Source organism: Agelaius tricolor, unplaced genomic scaffold (assembly GCF_023055355.1).
Source record: "Agelaius tricolor isolate 1412-34295 unplaced genomic scaffold, bAgeTri1.0.p SCAF_2, whole genome shotgun sequence".
NCBI lineage: Eukaryota > Metazoa > Chordata > Aves > Passeriformes > Icteridae > Agelaius > Agelaius tricolor.
The window spans coordinates 14484475-14508010 of record NW_027269262.1 but is presented as its reverse complement, the minus strand read 5'-3'; the positions used below and the strand labels follow the sequence as shown (position 1 = coordinate 14508010).

The window sequence follows — 23536 nt, the reverse complement described above, 5'->3', positions numbered from 1 at the left end:
GCAGCTATAAAGAATCTTTGCATTTCAGCCCCACAGAACACAAATGCTGATTTCCCTCCCTCAAGGAGCAGACACAATAGAGTCCAGCCACTGAGTATATTCTCTCTATCACTACACCCACAAAAGAGAAACGGTGACACACCAGGAGTAAAACCTTAGAGCAATATGGGGGATGACACCACAGCACAAGGAGTGTGATCCCAGGCATGATGGAAAAGCCTTGCAGAGCTGCTGCACAACAGCAGCACTGTGTAAGATGATGTCCTCTGCAAGGTATGTAAGGAACCAAGCCCTTCTCTTACTTCTGCTGGGAGTACAGCACTACTGCACAGAAATGATGACAAGCAATGGTGTAACTTGGCCTCTCAGAACAGCTAACTCACCCAAACTCCAAGATGGAATCTTAAGTGGGGAAAATACACCCCAAACTTCACTGAAAATAGAAAATACTTCTAAATAGCTACAGGGACAGATTTTTGAATGTGAAAAGTTTTCCTTCAAATTAAAGGGGGACTCCACTTACAAGACTGCTCTCTGTCAACAACTGGATTATACTCTTACACAAGAGGTAGTTCCCACCCACCAATCACTAAAATGTAAGTGTATCCTTACCCATGGAAGATTATGTACAGGTTGCTACAGATGGCTGTGCCAAAGTCAGAGACTCTTTCTATATCAGAATATGCAGTACTTGGGACCTCAAATGTGTTTTTCCTAGGCTTTTTTTCTCTGAATATATTTATCATCATAAAAACCTATGAAAGTGAATACTGTTCTGCATGCTGTGCATCTCAGTAAACCGGATATGACTAGGTCAGAGCTACTCCAAGGCCTGTGTCTAAGAAAATCCACACAGAAAACCTGACATCCCAAACCTCATTATTTTTAGACAATGTTAGGAAAGTAAGAAAGAAAAAGTAGAAGGGATGGGAAATCAGCAATTCATTCCTATCTTTAAAGAGAGAGCTGATGGATGTGTGGAGATCTGATGCACCAACATCTTCTTTGATTAGACTTAAGAAGTGTTCTGCAAACACACCTGAAGGAAATAGATTTCCACTCTCTGAAAATTAAAAATCTTCAAGGATACTTCAAAAAATAATCAATAAAAAATGAAAGCTTGATTAAAAAAAACCTGTCAAAAAGATGCTAAAAGGCAACTACATATCCAGGAATATCAGAAAAAAGACATTTTTTAAAAAGAGTTAGAAGGCTGGGGACCTTAAAGAAGAAGCAGCACACATACACAGGAATACATATTACAGAGACTTATCTCTCCCTATCAGTAAACAACCCAACAGCACAGAAAGAGCTAACTTCTAATCTAAAATTAAAAAAAAAAAATAAATCAGAATATTAAAACCCTGAACAGGAAAGCACCCTCAAGCTACACAAACTAGGCAGGACAAACTTGTTCTCATTTTGTGATGAGGTCAAGTTAATCAGCCACATGTGGCTTGATAGCTTATTTTGTAAATTGCTTCAGCAAAACCAAATCAATGTTTGCTAGCAAACCTCAGAGCTCTGCTTCTGATTGAGTACTGTGTATCCAGGAAGGAACAACAATTAGAAATAGTCATCTAGCCATCAGTACTCTCTACAGTAACAAGCCAAAACTCATTTTGCACCAGCTATAATTAATATCCCAATAAAATTTCAAAGCCCAGACCAGAAAACACCTCCAGGTCACAGCCCTCTTGATGAAGGTTGTTCCTTATTTCATCTGCACCCTAAATCCCACAGCTGAAACACATCCTTCTGTCAACACCCTCCTGGAGCCATCACTGGCAGGATCTCAGCAGGACATTTTCAATGGAGCCATGACATTTACATCAACTGAAAGTCTGTCCTGGTGTCTTAGGACGCGTTAAATGCCTACGTAAGCTATCCACTCAAAATGAGCGCAATGCTCCACATGGAATCTTGTCCTCTGCTGGCAGGCCAGGGTTGAACTGCATAGGAATGATAGCTTTTGTCTTTCACTATTTGCTACAAGGTCTAAGCTTGCATTAGGATAAAGAAACTATCAGAAATACATGCTTGGGGGTGCCATTGATGCTGACCCTTGCACATCAAGAACTGTGATCTAACCACATGGTACCCTGAAGAGCTGGGGCCACATGAAATGTGCAAAATTAGATAACAGCACTCCTCAAATGTCATAGCTCCATCACAGAGCACGCCAAAGGAGAACCCAGTACTGCCTAAAATGACTACAGACACAAAAGCTGTAAGCAAGACTTAGCCTGCCCATCTGAATCCCAGTTCTGAGTAAACCATCCACACTGCCATCAAGCATTAAAGACTTCAGGCAGAAGCACCAGATCTCTGCACTGACTGAACTATTTGACTTGCAATAAAGGTTTTTTTGTGGAGGTTTTTCTTCTGGGGGATAGGGTTCATTTCTGTTTTGTTTTTGGTTTTTTTATAAGATTTTTAGATCTAATTTGTATAAAGCTATATAATACAAACATTACCTGGGAGAAATCTCACAAACCGCGGCATGAAGTGGTATCTGGGACAGGAAATAGAATCATTTTCAAGTGAAGGACCTTAAATACGAAAAAAATACAGAAAATTTATGAACAGCAATGTATTTGCAAAAGGAGAACAGAGGCAACTTTGCTGCAGATAAAAATCAATGAATGGTGATTACATTTGACAGGGCTTAAGTTTCAATCCAAAAAGTAACAAAAAAAAACGAAACAGAGAAACAACTTGTAGTGAAAGCTTTCACACAATTTAAAAGAAATCTAAATAATTTAAAAATAATAAGAACCTAACAAAAAACCCATTACTTTTAAATAAAACAGTAATAGAAAAAAAATGGTTTATATAATAAATTAATTATTACATTTAAGTCTTACAGGTACAAGCACAAGTTTATCTCTTCCCAATTAGTGAGGTGGTTTTTGTTCACCATAACAAAGAGAACAAGGAAATTTCCACAGTACTGTTTTGTGAGGTTTTTTTTTTCACTTTCCTATTCATTATATAAAGCTTTGCAAGAAAATAAAAACTAAACCTGTAAGTACCTGGTGTTAAAAAAAGAAAGAACAATCAGAAGCAGTGACAGGAGAGACAATACTGATATTAGAATATATTTAGTATATATATTTAGTATCAAACCAAAGGCTGCACAAAATCTATTAAACCTGTGTGCTCCTCTGCTTAACTACATAAAGTCCAGAGTGCAACTCCACAGACAAAGTCAAGACACCCTACAGATACTGAAATGCAATTCCTCTAATACTCTCATTTCTCTTTTAGACCATTCTCCCTTGTTGCGGTCTTTGCAGAAAGAAGCATTTTCATCTTGTCAAAAGACACAAACATTCAGCTATAATGATAACCTTAACTCTCCACAGTTGTCTGTATGACACTGCTTTCTGAGTTGACAGCAGAAAAATACTGTATGAGCAACTTGTTACCTTGTAAAACAAGAGAATACTCTACCTGACACCTTGACTTTCAAAATACCATGCACATGATACTGTGCAATATTAAAAATGCAGTAATATTCACTGATTAAATATAAAAGTTCTGGATCAATTCAGTTTATTTGTGAGACTACAGTGCCAAGTCTGTCCATTTTCATTGCAACAGCTCACACTATTGAACTCTAATTTCATCTTCTTGAAGAATAGCTGAAGTTTGTCCCTCTCATAGAAAACAGCAGATACATTGCTATTTTGAGGACCCCCTCAAAGAGAACACTACCTTTAAGATTCCAGTCATACAATTCCAAAATATCTTTGAATAGATATGAAGAGAACAGTTCAAGGCCTCTCACACAAAAATTCTGGAGAAACAAAAGAACAGAATAAAACTATAACTATATAATACTGCAATACAAATAATGCCATTCATATATAGTTAAATAAAACACAATGAAAAAAAACAGTGTCTTCACATCTGCCAACCACTAGATGCTGGGTTCTGTAAACAGTATTGATATATTTGTGATCATCTACTCTAACGTAGCACAGTGGTCTCCTCAGAAAGCATTGTCAAGAAAGAATGGTATTGAATCCTTTTCACTCAATGTCCAAATCAACAGTGTAGGCAAAAATTATGAATCTGCAATAATCTGCCAAGCACTAAAACCCCTTCCACCTGAGCAAGCTAAGAAGATGACACATTTCTGAGAAATATTCTTTTTCATAGTTCACTTTTTCCCACATGCTCATAATAAATGTTTATAAATCACAATCTGTGGTATCACGATCACTTCCATAGCAAGTATGAGTACAACACAAATTGAGGATTATGACCTAAATAGCCAACAGAAGAAAAAGAAAAAAGATGAAATGGGGAAAAAAACCCCAAAATCAGATTCTTTGCATCAACTGAAGAAGTGGCTCCTTCAGCAAACAAACACAGAAACTTTCCTGAACAAACAGAATCAGGCCAGATTGATATAAATTATGCATGTATGATATTGGCCGTAAATTCCAAACTCAACACCACAACCTCTTTCAAAAATCATTTGTAAAGATAGTCTGCAAATAATGCTGGAGCCATTTACCCAGAAGCCCTCCCAAATGGTGACTTCCCTATTTTGCTTGGTGGCCATTTGTTGTTTCAGTTCAAGATCTGCAGACAACATAGTACATTCACTATCAAGAAATTAATTGCTTTGATCACATTTTTCTTTCTGAGGCATTTCAGGGCTGTTGCACAAATTTAGATGCTGTTGAGCAACAGAAAAGGAGAAAACTAGAAAGAAAAATGTAAATATATATGACTAAATTAAATACAATCTTCATAGTTAATATGCAGAGGTGCTTCTGTACCCCATACACACTGTTCCACTGCAGCAATTTACTTTGCAAACTGGCTTGACCGGGCATTAATTAGTAATAAAAAAAACCCCACCACAAACAGATTATGAAGTCAATGTGCTTTGTTTGTAGCCACAGGAAATTTGTTTTGGCAACAGCTTATATTAAGTACTGATAAGCAATCTTCAGAGCTTCAAACTCCTGATTAAGTTTCAGCTCCGCCATTGTCTTATGCGGTCCTGGCAAAGAAGTACCTCCACATGCCTTGTTTTTGTCAGATATAAGACAAGGGTAATGCCTACTTCAATTTACAGATATTGCATATAACTTAAAATGAAAGGAACCTATGATATAAGCACTTCTTATTGTTTGATTTTAATATATGATAGCCTAGGTAGATGGATTTATGCTAGTACCTATAAATTCAAGTTCTGTTTCAGCCACTTGTTCAGAACAGAGCCAGTCTCTTAAGATCTCAAAGGTGGGACACTAAAGAGTTTAATCCATGAAACATATCAACAACTCATAACCTACTCTGACTTTTAGACTAATTTTCCATCTTACCTCAGGCATCATCTCCTCAATGAAATGAATTGTATAGTCAATGTTAAACCTGATTACTTTGCATAGAGGAATCTGGAAGAAAAGAGAAAATTTTCAGCATTAAAAACTATACAGCATCAAATGTATTGTTAACACAATTTTGTATGCAAAGGTACTACTGTCTGCTGAAAAGGGCCCTTACTAAAACAGCTGCTTTGGGGGATCATGCAAAGAAAAGAACACAAGCATGTGTAAAGGGAGTACCAGCTCTAGCCTTCACCTCAATAATAAAACACAGTGCTGACAGGAGGGATGGTGAAAGAAAGTTAAATAATGCCATCTACTGGAGATGAAATTTTCTTTGGGAGAAAAAGTATGCCTGTAAACCTCTATCTTCCCTCAATTGGATATTTGCAAGTGAATTTGTTTGTGACACATCATGTCAGATTGATAGAGTGATCTGAAAGCAAGATGATTTTAGCACACTGCCAATTGTGTCAGCGGTACTGTCTTAAAATGCAGTTTTAAGTCAAATGCGATAGCTTAGGAATAAATTGCAGTTTTATACTAAATTCATGCCATAAATATTCTCAACTTCATAGCAAGCTAGCAACTAGCTAGCAAGACAAACATTTAATTCCTTTTTTCACCTTCTTACAGTCCATAATTTGCTGAAGGTGTTTCATTTTTTTAATAGGATTTTCTGAGAAAAAAAGCTAAATTCCTAAAAGACTACAAAAATGCCTAATTTTCCCTTACATATCTACAGCTCTTACCAAATTTTACTACTCACTGGCCTCAAAGGTATGAAAGAATGTTAGAACAATTCCATGATCTGTGAAAGTGAAGCAACCCAAGGTTATTTTACATTTATAAGCACACAAATAAATATCTGAACAGTGCTGGGGTTGCAATGAAATAAATGTACATAGCTTAAGTGCAATATTCTGCTTGCATCTTCTTACAGCTCACTGTCCAACATCAGACTATTTTGTCTACAAAAATCTATTGATATCTACAAAAATCTATTGATAGATTGATAAATTACAAAGTTGCACCAAACAAAACTGCATTTCTTACAATTTGATACGGTATTAAATGTGAATACAAAACCCTCCCAAAACCTTGGAAGCTAAATATACCATTTAGAATCTGAGCAGATGAAAACCTGTCACACTTAAATCAGTGAGGCTTTAAAAAAAACACAGATAGATTGTTTACTTACTAACACATAATTTAAACTAGAAGCTGAATACTTTAGAGAAGTGACCACAACTAAGATCTCCTTGAACTGGAGTTCCATGTACACAAGCAAATACACTTAAAGGAGCACATGGTTGGTACTGTAAAATTGGTTTGGTATTTAAATATAAAAATAATTTTTTCTACGACTGTACTAACCATTTTCCCTAATACTTGAGCTGCTCAATTATTACTCAATAATAACAGTACAAATTCAGTAATAACCCTAATTATGCAAACTTAAGATTACATACTACAGATATTGATGTTGGTGTTCAGATCTCTATTTTTACTACCTTTTGCTCCATTTTACCAAATATGTTCCGAAGTGTCCCTCAAAGAGCAGGTTTTATGTTGTATGCCAAAATCATCTCATGACATCAAGGGATTCTTTCCAAAGGGCTTTATATCTGTTATTAACAGGAATTGGCACCACAGCGTGGCTTTGTATTCAACTCTGTCAAAAAGAATCATTTGTAGCTGATCACTTCCCCTATCTGGAAATGCATGTAAACATGCATTTTACAGTAAGCTTAACAGCTTCACCAACTACTCATATCAAAGTAGAGTTTTCCTTGTTGCCTGTATATTGAAGATTTCCATAACTCTCTGCCTTCCTGTCATACAGTAGGCACAAAAACTTTAAAGATAGGGGATCTCCTTATTATTTAATGTGAGTAAAACAAAACTTCTCCTTTTCGCTCATTTGCAAAGTGAAAACATAAAGCCTTGAGATAAATTTGCCTTGAACCCCGAGGCTGAGTTAATGATCCTGGGTAGCAGTGCTTCCCATTGCCATGCCAGAGGCTGAACTCCACTCTCTCACTGACTTCTGAACAAGATTCCCTTCCCCTGACTACCAGAAGTGAAGGGTTATCATATCCATTATGTATGTTCCATCCTGTGTTGATAACCATTCACTGAGTTGTGGCACTGGTGAGGTAGCTAGTAATAGGTATAAAAAACATAGAAACTAACACACACTGAACTTTTTGAGAAAATCTTGAAATTACCAAGATAACAAAAAAATCTTCAAGTGTACTGAAATTAGGAATCTGCATATTTTCCATTCATGTTTGGCTAACTCAGCTTCTATTGGAAAGCAAGGCAGTTGGGTACCAATTTTCTTGTTACATGTGCTTTCAAAAGACAAAATTAAAAACCTGTACAACATATCTACAACTTTTACGAAAAATTGTAACTTGCTAGATCCTGAAGAAGCTGAACAGCTGTTACAAAGTATTGGATACATCTCAGTAAGTTTTAAGAGAGAAAACCCTTTAGAGTGGATCTCTGAAAATTTCTTTTGTCAGTTAAAAGGAAAATCTTTTTTTGTTGCTATCGCTATTTTTTAAACTTTGCCAACTTAATAAACCCACTCAGTCAATTTAAATTCAATTAGCAGTCTTGGAAAGTTCTTCCATGGTTTAATTCACTTCCAAACCATGAAACACATAAAAATATTTCTTCAATGCACATCACAGCTTCAGTCACAGTTCAAAGACACTGCCGACCACAATCAGTCAAGACAAATACCTGAGATTCATTAGTACAAATATCTTTCCCCTATGCCCAGTGCTGGTAAGATGTTTGTAGCATACATGTATTGTTGTTAGAGAGATGTTTTGCTTCAGGGCAGAATGAGCACCTTCTAAAGAAATCCCCTGTATGAAACTTAAAGTATGGAGCAATGGCCATACTTACGTTTGTCAGCGGGGCGTGTGCAAACATGGAGAACCCTTCAAAGATATATTCATGGTCATCATACTCAATAACAGTAGGTCTGTCTGTCTTAAAAAAGCAAACAAAACCACCAGGGAGTAAGCAAGAAGCACTATGACTTCTGTCACAGAAAACAAAATCAAAGTCCTAGTTTGAATTATTTATAAAGTACTTACTAAGAAATTTGTGGGGGGTGACACAGTAATTCGGTAGTGGTATAGTCTTCCAGCATTGTTGGTCATGGGACGACATGGTTTAATGGGCTTAAAGAAAGAGATAAGTAGAATTATGTGTAGAGTCAAGGCAAATTTAGATTAAAAGAGAGAATAAAGCATTTCTAATAACCATGAAATATGCATTAGGAAAAATTAAATAAAAGCAGGTAGTCATAATTAAGCATTCTGGGAAGGAGGAAAGTGTGGCCTTATCTCCATTTTCACATTAAGAAATATTTTTAAAGCTATTCAAAAGCAAAAAGGGGCTTTTTTTTTCATTTAAGTCTCCATCTCTCTTACGCAGAACAGTTAGCTGTTCCAGACTGATTTCCCCTCCTATATAAATCTTTTTCAGGAAACATATTTTAAAAGCTCACAAAGAGGAGCCTGGACATCACATGAGAAGATCTGGAAGTACATCATCAAGATAGACAGGTATCAGCTCATTTGCTTGGGGGAAATCTGAGGCCTGAAGAGAATGGATTAGTCTAGCATCACAGAGGTCGCTCTGGTAATACCACTCTTATCTCCCAGGTTGTAATGCTTGACTTTGAGATCCAAAGGCAGCCAGACACCTGTGATTTCATGTTTCCTTCCAGCTTGTTCTGAAGCAGTCCTGTGTAAAGACCTAAACCCTTCAACAGTCAAGACAAAATCACTTTTTCATATGCCCTACATACAACTTGCGGTTCAGAGGCTGCCACCAGCCTGTTTGGAATACACTGGGAAAAAGAATAAAACCACTGCAGTGAGCAGGGTACTCTTCTGAACTGCAGGACAAAAGCTGGCCTGCGGTGATGGCAAGACAGCTACACCACTACGCTGCTCTGGCAGTAAGGAAGGTGGTTCTTCAACCCCAAAATAAGCTTCTCACAAAAAAGCTTCAACAAGGCAGCTGCAAACAAGCTAGTTCAAAAGTAGGCAGTTCCACCTACTGGACACTGTGAAAAGCATTATATCCAAGAAGATTTTGTGAAACCTCGGTATTCTCAGATGGCATTGTTCCAGGGAGCAGCTGCCTTCATGCAGCAAGTTTTATATATACTAGTTTTCGCCTCCTAAATTTTGTTCCTTTTCAGCAAGAACCCTAGATGCAACATGGGGAGGAATAGATCCTGAACTGGAGAAATTTATAGTAAGCTTCAGACCAAAGTGAATTTTCTGAACTCAAATAATTCACAGAAATGTTCCTAACTCCTTAACTGCAGACAAAAAATTATTTCAGTAAATATACATAAGAAGGCCAACTGAAAAATAAAATTTTTCAAGAGAAAGTAAAAAGATAAGCAGTAAAGCCTACATGCTAAGGTAAGAATGCCTCCTGACAAGCCTCCTGCTTCTTTCAGCAGCAGAATTATTATTTACTTTGCTTTAAAGCAATCACTTCACAAAGTGGGCCCTTCGCAACACAATTATCCACTTGAAGATAGCAGATCTTTGATCACAAGTTCTATTAACACAATCATGTTTTAGAAACTTAAAAAAACCCCAAACAATCCTAAAGCTAAACAAACACAGGCAAAAGTTTTCTATAGTTTCCAGGCGGATTTCACTACCAGTATTGCATTTTAAATGTGAGGTTGTGCAACTAAGTGATTTAAGGTTGCACAAGAGGTTTTTTTCACTCAGCCCATAAATCATGGGAAAACCCCCTCAAATCAACCCAAGCAGGAGTATACAGCTGCAAGTTTGTATTCATAATTGCAATCCTTAGAATTACTAATACCTCTTCACCAGGATAAATGCCATGTCTGATTCCTGTTCGCCGGGCTTTAGCACTGCATTTGCACAAAGGTCCATCATTCATCTGTCAAAAACAAAATAGGATTCTGGTTTTATCGAAAAGTGGTTTTGGAAAAGTATGTTGGTTTTAACGGCCTGAGTGCTGATGCTTCTAAAAGCCTGTCATGCTTAGATTAAGTAGATGTTCTTAAGCCAATAAAACCAAAAACACTGTAGTATAATGCACAGCAGCATCAGAACTCCATCACTGTTTCAGAAGCACAAGATGGAAAAACATTCTCAGCAGAATTCTACCACCCTGCTATAATATACCTCTTTTCCATTGCTTATATACACAAACAGCATGCTGACTGCCTAAAACAAAATTTAGGTCCTAACATGCATGTGTCAATATTTACATGCTGAATTCTCCATATTCAAATAGTTCTACTGAGTTCTCTGATGGAAAAATCCATCCTCAACTAAGCCCTCTGCCATGGAACAAGGCTATCCTCTAAAATGCAGGCCATTCAAATATTTTACTTGGTGCTTTAAAGAACTGATGGGAACACTTCAAATCCATCCTGTGAACAGATCAGTAAAAAAGATAAATATTTATCTTTAAAAGATAAATACCACTTGAGTATTCTGTATGGGTGCGTCAAGCACCTATACCAAAAAGGGCCAATGCAATACATCATAAAGCTGGTGTCTTTCTTTTCACTTTTATGACAAAGATCAATGCAGACTATCAACTACTGCAACAGCCTTAAGCTTTCTGCTCTTACATTATGCTCATTGCAGAAATCCAACATAAGAAGCCCAGAAATAAACCAGAAAAACAAATTAAGTTCCCAACCCCAGTTTTTAATCAAAGCCTGAATCCAAGAAGTTAAACTTTGTTGCAGTCATCTTTTCATTAAAAATCCTTCCTTAGGATTTTTTTCCTTCTGAGAGGCTGAGAGGCCTCAGAAACAAAATGTAAACAATGATTATCTGCTGCTGTGGAATGCAACAGGTGGATCCGTGATTGGTCTCGTGGATGTTTGGAATTAATGGCCAATCATGGCAGAGCTGGCTCTCTCTCTGTCCAAGCCACAGACCTTTGTTATTCATTCTTTTCTATTCTTAGCTTAGCTAGCCTTCTGAGATGAAACCTTTTCTACTATTCTTTTATTATAGTTTTAATGTAATATATATCATAAAATAATAAATCAAGTCTTCTGAAATATGGAGTCAAATTCTGATCTCTTCCCTCATCTGAAAACCCCTGTGAACACCGTCACAAAACTTCTTTTAGCCTTAGAGAAAAAAAACAACCAACCAAACAATAAACTTGCAATGCAATAGAAAAACTAGCAGAACTTTCCATGCTATTACAAGTAGTCTGAAAATATAAACAGCATCCACGGTGGAGCTAAATGGCATTATCACATGTTAGATATAACATGAAGATACCACAGGAAGGAAGAATGCCAAAACCACAGTCATTGTTAGCTTTAGGCAGCTGGGATAGGAGGGATGCAACCTTTAAGTTTTGATGTTAACCTCAGTTTCTTCAGACTGGCACAATGTGTATGTGCAAAGTAACACAAGAAGCAGGACACTTCCCTACTCCTTTGGAAACTTAGTCAGCCAACCTTAACAATGGAGTGATGTGACAGCTTGTTCTTGACACAGTTTTTCCCATTCTCTTGAGACCCTTAAGGAAAGAACTGGTTCAAAGAAATAGAGTCATGCTCACAGGCAGAAGCATACTTTCTCAGTGGCTTAAGACAGAAGAGAATTAAAAAAGCAGTCAACAGCTAATTGTTCATCAGTGCTCCAAAAAGAAGCATCTACTGAGGCTATTTAAATAATCATCACGTATTTCTGAAAATCTCATCCTTAATTCTTAGAACTGCTCAGCACGAATACAGCCTCCAGTATTTCAAACACACAGGCCAAAACTGACAGAGATGTGAAGCAGCTGTAAAGCCCAAGACTTGAGAAGCAATCACATACATATCTATCTTGTCCCTAACAACACTGCTCATAGAAAAATAATGCAGAGATTGCAGAGAGCCATCAGGAATTGATGGTAAAATGATGGTGAGAGAACACAAATTTACATAGGCAATGCCTTCTCTGACCAACAGAGCAACACAAACAAGCAGATCACATTTGTAAGGCAACAGCCACTGTGGTGGCATTGAATTTAACAATTTATTTTCTGGCAACTGTCAGCACTGCTGGAGATTATCCAAATTAACAAACAAGCTTCTCAGATTGAAGGGTGGGGAAGATCCATCCCACAAATCTAGTTCCATGTCAGATGGTGTACCTGTACATGTCAGAGTGCATGGCAATCATTCCTGTTTTACTTACTGACAGAAAGCAGATAAATACCTATAAAAACTTCATAAAATGTTTTCAAATAAAATCTACACAGAAGTAGTAAAGCACTGACAGGCTCACCATGATTGATTTTAGCCTTTTCAAGAAAGATCAAGAGTCAGTCCCAAGAAAGTTTTTGGTAAAGTACGTTTTTCAGCAGGAAATTCATATACCAAACATTCCCGGATCTATTCCATCTACAGTCATTTCACTTTTTTTTTCTGTTAATATTCTTCATAGAACATTACTTTGAAGTGTGCCCAAGAGCTACACAAATTTTTCTGTTAAATATCTGAACAGTTTGCTAATTTTGTTTTCCATACAAATAAAAACAGCTAGCTATGCTCAATCATTTTTTAACTAGAAGCATAAATATGAATCTGTAATAGAATATTCAACAGACTTTTGAATTACCACAGTGGCAATATGCATTCCAGTATCTCTTCACATTATGATTTGTTGCATGCTAAACTCATACATCACACAAAGTGACAGAAAAATAAATTTACTGAGGTGCCACATGAAATGAGAGAATAGATTGTAAAATACTTAAGTAAGAAAGATGAAGATAGTGGATTTGCAAACAAAAACTAGTCTTCTGTGCAATGTGTACATTCAAAACAGCACTTCATGAGCTCAGCAATTATATTTAATGAGAACTACAATCTCCATGCAATTACAAAAGAACCATTAGACAAGAAATTAGAAGCATTAACTGCATATTTAAAACATTATTTATCATTATGAGCCGAGAGCTTAAGGTGAAAAATTTGTAAAGGATGTAAACATATTGCCTTTTCTTCAGTTGTGTACCTTTATCTCAAGGCTAAAAGGACAGCATTAGCATATTGTTAGCATTCAGTTTTTATTAACACTGTCAGACATAATTCCAACTGAATAATCCCCAAGATTAATTAGCTGGAACCACACTCTTGAAATCAAAAGTGAAGTGCTTTGAAGATGAGAGAGAAAAGGGAAAACAGGAGTAAATAAAGCATTTTGAAATAGAAGTCACTCTGCATGTTTGACAACAAAATTTTCAATGTATTGGGAGAGTGACCTTTGGACACCCAGTACTTTTCCCTCACACCCTACCTGTCCGGGATCATTGTACCACAATTCCTCGTGGAGACGATCAGGGTGTGCTTTTTTACGCTTAATTTCCGCAATGACGTCAATAACATCCGAATCTGAACTGCTGGAACAGCTGCTGTCATCTTCGGAGTCACACTCTGACTCACTGGAGCTCTCTGATTCACACAGAAGAAATAAAGATGGCTGAAAAACACGTCCACATGCTCTCTTCTCCATAGTAATGCACTTTCTATCATGAGTTAAAGTCTGGAGTTAACATTAAAAAAAAAACAAAAAACCCACACAAAAACCTTGATCTCAGTATCTCTAATCTCCTGTGGTACTGTGGAGTAACTCCCTTTCTTATGCATGAATTCTAGTCACTCATTTCCACAGATATCCTCAGCTCCAATTAAAATAAATGCCTTCACAGCCAAGACATTTACCAGTATGCAAGTAAAGCTTATTTTATTCTTGGACTAAAAGGCAAAATTTCTTCCTTTTTTTTAAGTTTTGACATAAGAGCAAATATATTACTATTCAAATACTGTGAAACTATGATTTCAAAGTACACATTTTTACTGAACATAAGACTCTTCTTAGTTGAAAGAAAAAGGAGAGAGAGAAAATGAGAGAACATCACTAGGAAAATGTTTCCCTTTTTTTTCTCAAGATGTATTTTTACACGGTTCATAATTTGGCATAAGGTGTTATTAAAATACATCCTTGGAACACATGGTTTACATAAGTCATCTATGCCCAGCTGAAATAGTTTCCTCACAAAGTATGCACGTGTATTCCTACAAATAACTAAAGTTTTAAAAGTTCTCTGATATACATCTGATTAATACTAAAGTCTATTTTCAGGTGCAAAACCTGAATGCATGGAAACTGTGAGAGTAAGTTGGAGTTTCAAGAGACTAATACAGAACCTTTTGATGTAATGCATTGAAATTATACAATCATAGTATGGTTTAGGTTGGGAGGAGCCTTAAAGACTGTTAAATTCCAATCCCTTTGCCATGGAGAAGGATACCTCCCACTAGACCTGGTTGCTCGGTGCCCCATCCAGCCTGACTCTGAACATTGCTAGGGATAGGAGATCCATAACTTCTCTGGGCAACCTGTTCCAGTGTCTCACTGCCCTCACAGTAAAGAATTTCTTCCATCATCTGCCTTTCATGATCTAAAAGTGCTCCTAAAGGGCACTGCTATCCCACTGAAACACATGATTGCTGCTAACACAAGCCAGAACAGATACAGCCTTTACTGAAGTACAAAATAAGACAAACTACTAGACCCTACATGGCTGTAGGAGAAGCTGGCACGGACACCAAGTTAGCCCAGGGGAGCAATGAAGACATACAGCCTTAGGGTTCTCCAGAAAGAGAGGAAAAAAAAATGCAGAAGTTGCCCTTGGCTCTATCATATTTTAGCCTGGAGCAGCAGGCTTTCTTCCTCAGAGATCTAAGGAATGAGGGCTTTACACAGGTATGTTGAGTGTAGCAGCCATGTCCTTGATTCATTCACACATGAAAAAACACCTCCTAAAAAACCCTACAGTTAACTTTGCTAGAGATTCTTGAAGGAGTTTAAATATATGCAAATCCACTCTTCAAAAAAATGTGAAGAACTCCTTTACAAAAGTAAGTTCACATTTTATTTCATCTGTATTTAGTTTTTTGCTTTCCTCTTCATTGCATCTTTTTATACCATCAGCACGTAACCATGTAATTATGCCTGTATTTCAGCTTTGGAATTTTTGATATGCGACTTTTTAATGAGTTACTAAGATGAGACCTGAGAGTTTGAAGCAGCTCACCTGGCCAACACGAAGCAATATTTATAAAACAAACCCAACAGATTATCTGAATTATCATGCTATGCCTACAAATTTCTTGAACTAAGGCAACTGACTAAAAAACACGCTATGAAACACTGAAATGCTGGAAGTATGAAAAGAACAACAATTTTCACAAAACAAACCAAGAAAAATAGCTTTCACTGACTTCTGAGGAGACAAATTGCTATAAAAACCTCTGCACTGCTAATTCAACCAGTATTTCCCCAGTACTTGATGCTGCTGGATTTTCACTGTCAGAAGATCCATATAGGTGGAACAAGATAATGCAGATAAAGTATGTTGTGAAACTTCTGCAGATGTCTGACCATACTAAGCAGAGTTGCACAACAAAAATACAATACTGAAGAAAAACTCAGATGTTTGCTTTTACAGCACAGTCTATCACCACTACTCTTGCTCACTCTTTAGAAGTGTAAAACCAGGAGCTCCTTAAAGCCTCTCATGTGCCATTCTCTGGACTATCTGATCATGCTCAGGGTGCTTCATGCCATGGAAGAAACTAGCATTTGGTAGTGCTCAATACTCCCTATTTCCCCCTAGGCTTTCTGGGTAAAGAATCTAGCCCTACTTCAATCAAAAGCTACAGTAAAACTCCCATGGATATGAAATACAAAGGAGGGATTTAAAATTACTTATCAACGTTATTAAATACACACAACTGCCAAAACAGGTTGACTGCAGATTAGTCCATTTCAGAGCTTTGTCATCATTTCAGCCTACCTAAATCTTCATCCAGCTTAGTTTTTGGTGGCTCCCATGGTGGCCTGGCTGCTTTGGCCTTTGCCTGTCGCTTTCCTAACTCCTCATCAAACTTTTCATACAGATCCCGGAGCTTGCTTGTTCCTACCACAGTAGAGTCCCCCTGTTAATAAAAGAAATTATAACAACAACAGAACAAAAAAAGGACAGTGTTAAAATAGCACAAGTCAACATCTATCAGCATTTCATGAAAAAACCCAAAAAGGTGGGAAAGACAGATCTTTCAGTGAAACATGGGAACACCTAATAAAGCTTTAGCATATTATTACATTTCTTCACCAGGTGAACTAGCAAAGAAATTATTTCATTTGCTGGTATAGCACTTCTAGCACTTCTCCGAGTTTGCAGGAATATATGGTGCTTGAGGCATTTTTGCTCACAGGTTAAACACAGTGTATAACAGGGAAAAAATAGATCTTTCCCTCCTGAAGACAAGAAAAAAGGTATGCCTCTTCCATGTACCACTTATCTGAATGCTAACAGACAGAAGGAACTGATAAAAACAGAGAACAGCAACAAATGAAGCCCTAACAGGGTTAAAATACTGAGATGATTGGGAAGAGAGAAGAATTAAATGACACAAAATTATGATCCTGCTGAGGGGTTCATATTATAAAGGACTGTCTGCAGTCATTTTAGAGTTCTCGCTGACATACCACTTGATCCATAGGGTCATTGGAATAATAGCTTTCAGAATGGGTACAGCGAACCCAGACTGGCTTAAGCAATTCCTCATCTTCCTCTTCATTTTTTTCTGATGCATTCTCTTCTGATTCTTTGTCTTTGACAGCAGTATAATTTTTCTCTTTACTGGAGCTCTGGTTCTCAGACCACCTTTCTCTGTCCTCCTCCCACCGGGTTCTCTTTCTCTCTCTGCTTGGAGACCGGCTTAGTGGGAGAAAGCAAACAAAAGCAATTCGCTTTATTATTTTAAAATGAAAACCAGTTTGCTTCAGATCAGTAAGTCATTCTATCATATAAATTGCAGCAAAATCTAGTTGTCATTCCAGTTTTTAAAGTTTTTTACTTTTGCACCATAAAGAGTACAAGAGTAATTCGTAGTTTTGAACTACTATAAAAATGACTTAAAATTCGATGTGCTTTTTATTTTAAGCCATGTTCAATAAATAAAAAAAAAATACATGCCATTTTAAATTAAAATTCTTACTTGCATTCTAGGTGAATTTCTTTTAAGTTAGGAACTCATTGGTAAAAACTAAGTCACATCAGTCATAACTGGAAGTTACAGTAAGAAGTTTCAAAGCACAGCCCACAAACTATTGGTTTGACAAAAGCACTTGAGTTTTATTAAAAGGATTCTACAGAACCAACACTTTTGTTACTCTAATACACCTTAGAACAACACAAGGTTCATCACAAGAGTAATGCTTTTGAAAGAGGAGTAAGGAAACTACCTACTTTTTTTATCTCCTCTGCCTACAAAACCAATAATTTTGCAATATTTTTAACTTTCAGAAAGGAACAGCCTCTAAAAGATAATCTAGAGTGACTCTAAATATAAGAAATATGAATATAAGAAAAGCCTCTAAAAGATAACCTAGAGTGACTCTAAATAATTTTGGTACTTTACAGACTAGAAGACTTAAGAGAAAGTCTTTAGGATACAATAATGAAACTCTCTGTCTCCAGAGATTAATCCTGTTTCTAACTCTACAAGTTCGTGAGATAACTGGCATGCATCAGTAGATTATTAATTTAAGACATTCATTTTTTCTGGGTTTCACATGCAAACACAAAAACCTCAGATGAGTGGATGCACCGAGCCTCAAATGCTCATGAGACCACATGCAGCCTTCCTTACCTTCCTGCTCTCTTGTAATCCTTTTTGTAGGATCTGTCTGGTGATGGTGATCTTCTGCTGTCACGGTGACGATGCCTCTCCCTCTCCCGCTCCCTTGAAAAGTTCAAAAAATGAGTTAAATGAGAAATCTGGCATTTCATACATTCTACACCTGAAAGGAACACAATAGCAGCCTAAGATCATGTTATACAAAATGACATCCACATGCTGACTGCTAAAAGCCCAGATGATCTTAATACTGACCTTCAGGAAACTTGTAAAAGACAGTCAAGCGTCCATGTTCTCCACCTTTGTCACAAAGCCATCTATCTCAATACTAGAGTTAATTCACACCATGCAGAGGTGACATCTATGAATTCCCCACAGGACCATTTTTCCTCTTCTCCTGTTATGAATGGCAAAGCAGCTGAGGGAGCTGGGGTTGTATGCCCTGAAGAAAAGGAGGCTCAGGGAAGACCTTGTTGCTCTCTACAACTGCCTGAAAGGGGCGTGTAGCCAGGGGAGGGTCAGCCTCTTCTGCCAGGTAACAAGCACAGAATGAGACAGCCTCAAGCTGCACTAGGGGAGATTTTATTTGGATTACAGGAAAAATTTCTTCACTCAAAGGGTTATCAAGCAATGTAACAGCTGCCCAGGAAAGTGGTGGTATCATCATCCCTGAAGGCACTTTAAAAAAATGTAATGTGGCACTTAGGGACACAATTAAGTGGAGGAGTTAGCAGCATTAGGTTACAGGTTGGACTTCATGATCTTAAAGACAGTTTCCAGTTTAAATGATTCTATGAAATTACTGTATTTATTAGGCAGGAAAGATCACACAGGCAGGTTTTATACTCTGGTAACAGCTGGTAAGTCATTGCGCATCTGTTAAAACTTCTAGTCTGCTGATACACTAGGAATTATAAACAGCTGCCTCAAGTGGCTTGGTGGGTTAACAGAATGAGTTAAAATTATTCATGAACATATATATATATATGTTTGTTTCCACGCATATGAAATATGAAACAATGCAAATTTACAAAGCAAAAAGTTCAGATAAATTATCTATTGTTTTTCCCCAGCCCCATTTATCCTTGTTTGTTGGTGCCTTGTTCAGACATGGATTTCCATCTTCAGAGAGAGCATATTCTATGCCATCTGACTTGCTTGAGAGACAGATGCTGCACAAAAAAATCAACCCCAAGTCTGGCAACCAGTTCTGAATCAAAATAAGTAGATACATTATCAAGTAGATCTGGAAGCTGTTGGTCTAACGCAGCAATCCAAAAGTGTTTGAGAAAGAAGCTACTGAAAACATGCATTTTTAAAACTTAAAACTGAAGCTTGAAATTATGCAGAAAAAAGGAGAAAACTACACAAGCACGTTAAACAGAAAAGGCCAGTGCCTTAATGCCAGTTGCATTCAGTTCCACAAAAATCCTTTTTCAAAAATCAAAGTAAACTTACTGAGTGTGAGGCTTGTGTGGTTTTTTTTGAATGCAGGTGTCTTAAGGTTCTGCAATTAAGTCTCTGCATATCTAAAATCAAAGGGGCTTCATTTACGCAGGCTTTATGTATAAATTCATGTTCTACATATGCTATGAAAAAATTCCGAGCTTTTAAAATTAAGAGCATGTGATCCAGGAACCCTGATAAATACTTTACTTGCCAGTAGCTCTTTCACTATTTTGGCAAAGCTCATTAGACACATAAAGAGCTACAAACAGAACAAATCCAAGATATGAGAAAGATTTAACTGATGACGGTTTGCTCTAAAATGTGCCACAGCAAATTATATCAGGTCAGCCCATAATTTCCAAGCTATTTGTGTCCATGAAGAAGAGGGAGAGACATTACGTGATAAATCCCAAAGAAGTAGTGCACACTCTGAATGACATCAGTGAAGCCTGCAACTCACCCATACTCATTTTCAACTCAGTCCTCTTGAGATCATGGGTTGGCTTGCTGAGGTCTTTACTCTGAACACAACATGCTCTTCACCAAAACACCTAACTGCAAGTATTAGCTATGGGCCCCTATCAGACTATAAACCTCACCAAATCAGTATTCTCTACAAATACAAGGCTTACTGAAAGAAAGTAACACCTGGCACCCTAACTCTGGTTTCTAAATCTTGAAATCTGAAGTGCTGGGGGTTAATTGTTTGGAAGACTCAACCTTCCATAGTTTTAGAGTGCCAACTCTATTTTCCTGCTACAAGCGCATAAATTTCTAAGGTAAATATGTTGAGCACTACTCAACAATCCACTCAGTGGGATGCAAAGAAGCTCTTGTTTGAAAACTATCTCCGTGGACAAGAGCAACAGGTCTGCCAGCTCACAACCGTGAGGCAAAGCAGTGTACCTGGAAGGTGTCTAAACAGTAATTTTTCCATGACACCTGACTACTGGCAACTTGCCGAGCTAGAGGGACAAACAAGGGTAAGGCAAGAACATTGATGCAAACACACACCGATGATGACATCTCCCCCCCGGCAGGCAGATAACTGTTACCTGTTTCGCTCGTAACTTCTGTGATGAGGCGATATCCTTCCTCTGTCATAATCCGTCCGGTGCCGACTGCTTTCCTGCCTCCTCCTATCCGGACTGCGGCCGCGATCCCGACGATCCCCGTGGTTAGCGGAGCGGTGCCTGTCGCCGTGCATGTGCCCGTGCTCGCGGTGCCGGTGCTCATCGTAGTGCTTGCTCCTGTCCGGGGAGCGCCGCTCACTTTGGGACTTCTCTCCCTGGTACTGCCCCGTGTGCCGGAAGTGGCTGCTGCCGGCGCTGTTGCTGGCAGTGCTGCTCGGGAAGGAGCCGGAGCTGTGCTGGTAGCTGTTGAAGCTGGGCGGCGGGAAGGACTGCTGCGAGTAGCCCGCCGAGTACACGGGCTGGTAGCTGACCTGCTGTGGCATGACTGGCGGCGGGGGAGGGTGTGGTACTGTGGGGGGAGGCATCATGTAAGGAAAGGTGCTTTGTCCAGCAGGTGTTCCTGGCACGGGAGTGTTGCTAGGGTTTGGCACTGGTGGAGGAGTGGGAGGGAAACATGGAGGCACTGGGAAGCTCTGCCGCATCTGGTGGTTTGGAAATGGTGGCCTCATGGGACACTGGCTGATGGGATTTTGTGTGGAAGGGGGCACTGGAGGAGGATAGGGCACAAAGTCTGGCCTGGGAGGCATGTAACCGGTGGCGGGAGGGTTGGAGTAGGTTGTTGGAGGGGCAGTTTGCTGCTCATACTGGTACTGCACGGAGGGCTGCTGTGGGTGAAGCTGCCGCAGGTTCTGAGGGCGGTAGGTCTGTGCTGAAGTTCTTGCTCCTGGTCCCCCCTGGCCACGGGGACATCCTCGCCCAGAATGGAAAGACATGGCTCACCTTTATTGAGGAGAATAAAAATCCAGAGTCACACAGGTTTTGTAAGATGTCCTCAATGCATCTGCAGGAGCTACTCCTGAAGTGCTGAAACTGCAGTTTCCTTTAACAGAAGCAGTAAATGATATCCACTTTCACTGGGAGCTTTGTGCTCCTCAGACCTTTAGTGCAGGCTATTTATGCCCCTTTTGACTCCTTCAAGCCTCTAATCCATGAAAGCATTTATGTCTTTAAGCCAGAACCCAAGCTAGATCATGCTTTACCAGTTGAGGCAATGTAATTCCAACAGATTATTGTTATGATGACAGGTCAATGATACAAGCACCTCCACTAGTACTTCGACACTTTGATATAAAATCTTTGGATACCCCACACCAAAGAAATCACTCATTACTAATAACTGCAGTGGTCATACAAAGTTGCATACAAAGAGTTCTCTCTCGAGCACAATTCCAAACTTTGGGCAGAATGACTTAACTAACACCTCAGTGCATGCCACCTGGCCCAACAAATCATGTAAATTTTAAATTAAATACTAGCAATTTACACTCACTATTGAGTCCCCAATGTACTAAAGGACTGAATTCAACAGACTCTTCAAAGTGTTTTAAGTGAGGTAGTTATATTTTTGTGGAAAAACAGGTTACACATCTTATAGGTTATGAAAAAAATCATGTAGACTGTGCTATTCTTTAATTTCTATTGAAATAAATGATTCCCAAGAAATCCCTCAACAGCATTCTTGGCCCTGCTACCCTTGAGAAACTATCACTGCTTAAAGTACGCTTAAGTGTTACTGAAAACTAGGCATGTATTTAAGGCATTAACATTTATAAATGAAAGCACTGTGCTTCATTAAAGTTTAAATTGATTCTTTAATAACAACGTTAAGTTTCAAAACCTGAAAAAAAGGGGAAAAAACACTAAAGAAAATCTATGGCTGGAATGGAAGGAGAGGTGAAAAAAATGACCTAAGCACTTCCAGAAGTCAAATCCTGTTTTCCGTAAGGGAAAGCGAGAAAGAAAGGGGAGACATACACACACACAATTGGAAAGATCACCAGAAAAAGAAAATAAAGCCTCCCTTTCGCTGAGGCTTTGCTGATGCTGAAGTACATGCACAGAATATTCTCCCACCTGCTATAGTGCAACATGGCCGACCTGGACTGCTCAGAGCACCACTCTCAGCTGCATTCCGGTGACACTGCAGTAAAAGATGTAGCACTTGCTGAGAGAAAGTAGACAGCTTCTGGTGAACTGGAGGGAGAAAGGAAAAGAAACACAGGGGCAAAGGATTGATATTAAAGAGGAGGAATCAAGAGGACTCTTCACATGCAGGGCTTAGTGGAAGCCACTGGAACTGGTAGTGGTCATTCCCTCTCCAGAACAACCAAGGGCCAATGTGAGTGAGAATTCCACACTTTGAGGAGACAGCAGCCATGATGGTATAAAGCCACTTGTTCCTTCCAGTCAGCCTGTACCTGTACCTGCTCAGTACCCTCCAATATTGCAAGGGCTCTCAAAAAAAAAAAAAAAAAAAAAAGCCACAACAAACCAGAGGAGAAAAAAAAAGAAAGTCAGTGTCCATTTTGCGTGGCAATAGGGCACCCCTTTGATATTACTAATTATAACCCATCAGATGCTGAATTAATTTTGCTTTGGTTCTCCTGTTGTGCTCTTACACAACTCAGGCTTGCAAAAGAAGACTGTTCTAGACTTTGCTAACATTCACATACACATTTTATTTAAACAGGCCATACCACAGTGCCTTGTCTTTAGGTGGGCTCCTTTCTAACATGTCACAGCATTCAAACAAAGGGTCTTGTTTATCAGCTCTCAGATCTGCCTGCCACCAGAGAACTGCTCTTGTTCTACCACTTTATTTCAGTCCTTCAGGGATGCACAGTATCACAACTGGAAAAAAGATTCAAGAAGACAAGAAACTATTTTACATGCCCAAATTATTTTAAAGCTCCCTCTGCTGCAAACTCAAGTACCATTCAACTTTAAATAAAAGTTAAGTAAGTTCAAAAACACAGAAAAGGGCAAACTCCCCTTCCCCTGTC

At 38.4% G+C, this 23536-nt stretch overlaps 1 protein-coding gene across 1 annotated transcript in view; it reads right to left on the bottom strand.

Annotated features, from left to right (window-relative positions):
- The window catches only part of DROSHA (drosha ribonuclease III), a 74252-nt gene that overhangs the window by 49857 nt on the left and 859 nt on the right, over positions 1–23536 (bottom strand). Inside the window, exons 2-13 of the mRNA XM_071453586.1 lie at positions 22608–22727; positions 20616–21473; positions 18124–18216; positions 16958–17189; positions 16263–16404; positions 13700–13854; positions 10233–10313; positions 8468–8554; positions 8274–8360; positions 5349–5420; positions 3721–3802; positions 2478–2552 (exon numbers count right to left, since the gene is read on the bottom strand). Of these exons, the coding sequence (XP_071309687.1) occupies positions 2478–2552; positions 3721–3802; positions 5349–5420; positions 8274–8360; positions 8468–8554; positions 10233–10313; positions 13700–13854; positions 16263–16404; positions 16958–17189; positions 18124–18216; positions 20616–21466 (1957 nt within the window). The 5' untranslated portion in view covers positions 21467–21473; positions 22608–22727. The remainder of the gene's footprint in view (positions 1–2477; positions 2553–3720; positions 3803–5348; positions 5421–8273; positions 8361–8467; positions 8555–10232; positions 10314–13699; positions 13855–16262; positions 16405–16957; positions 17190–18123; positions 18217–20615; positions 21474–22607; positions 22728–23536) is intronic.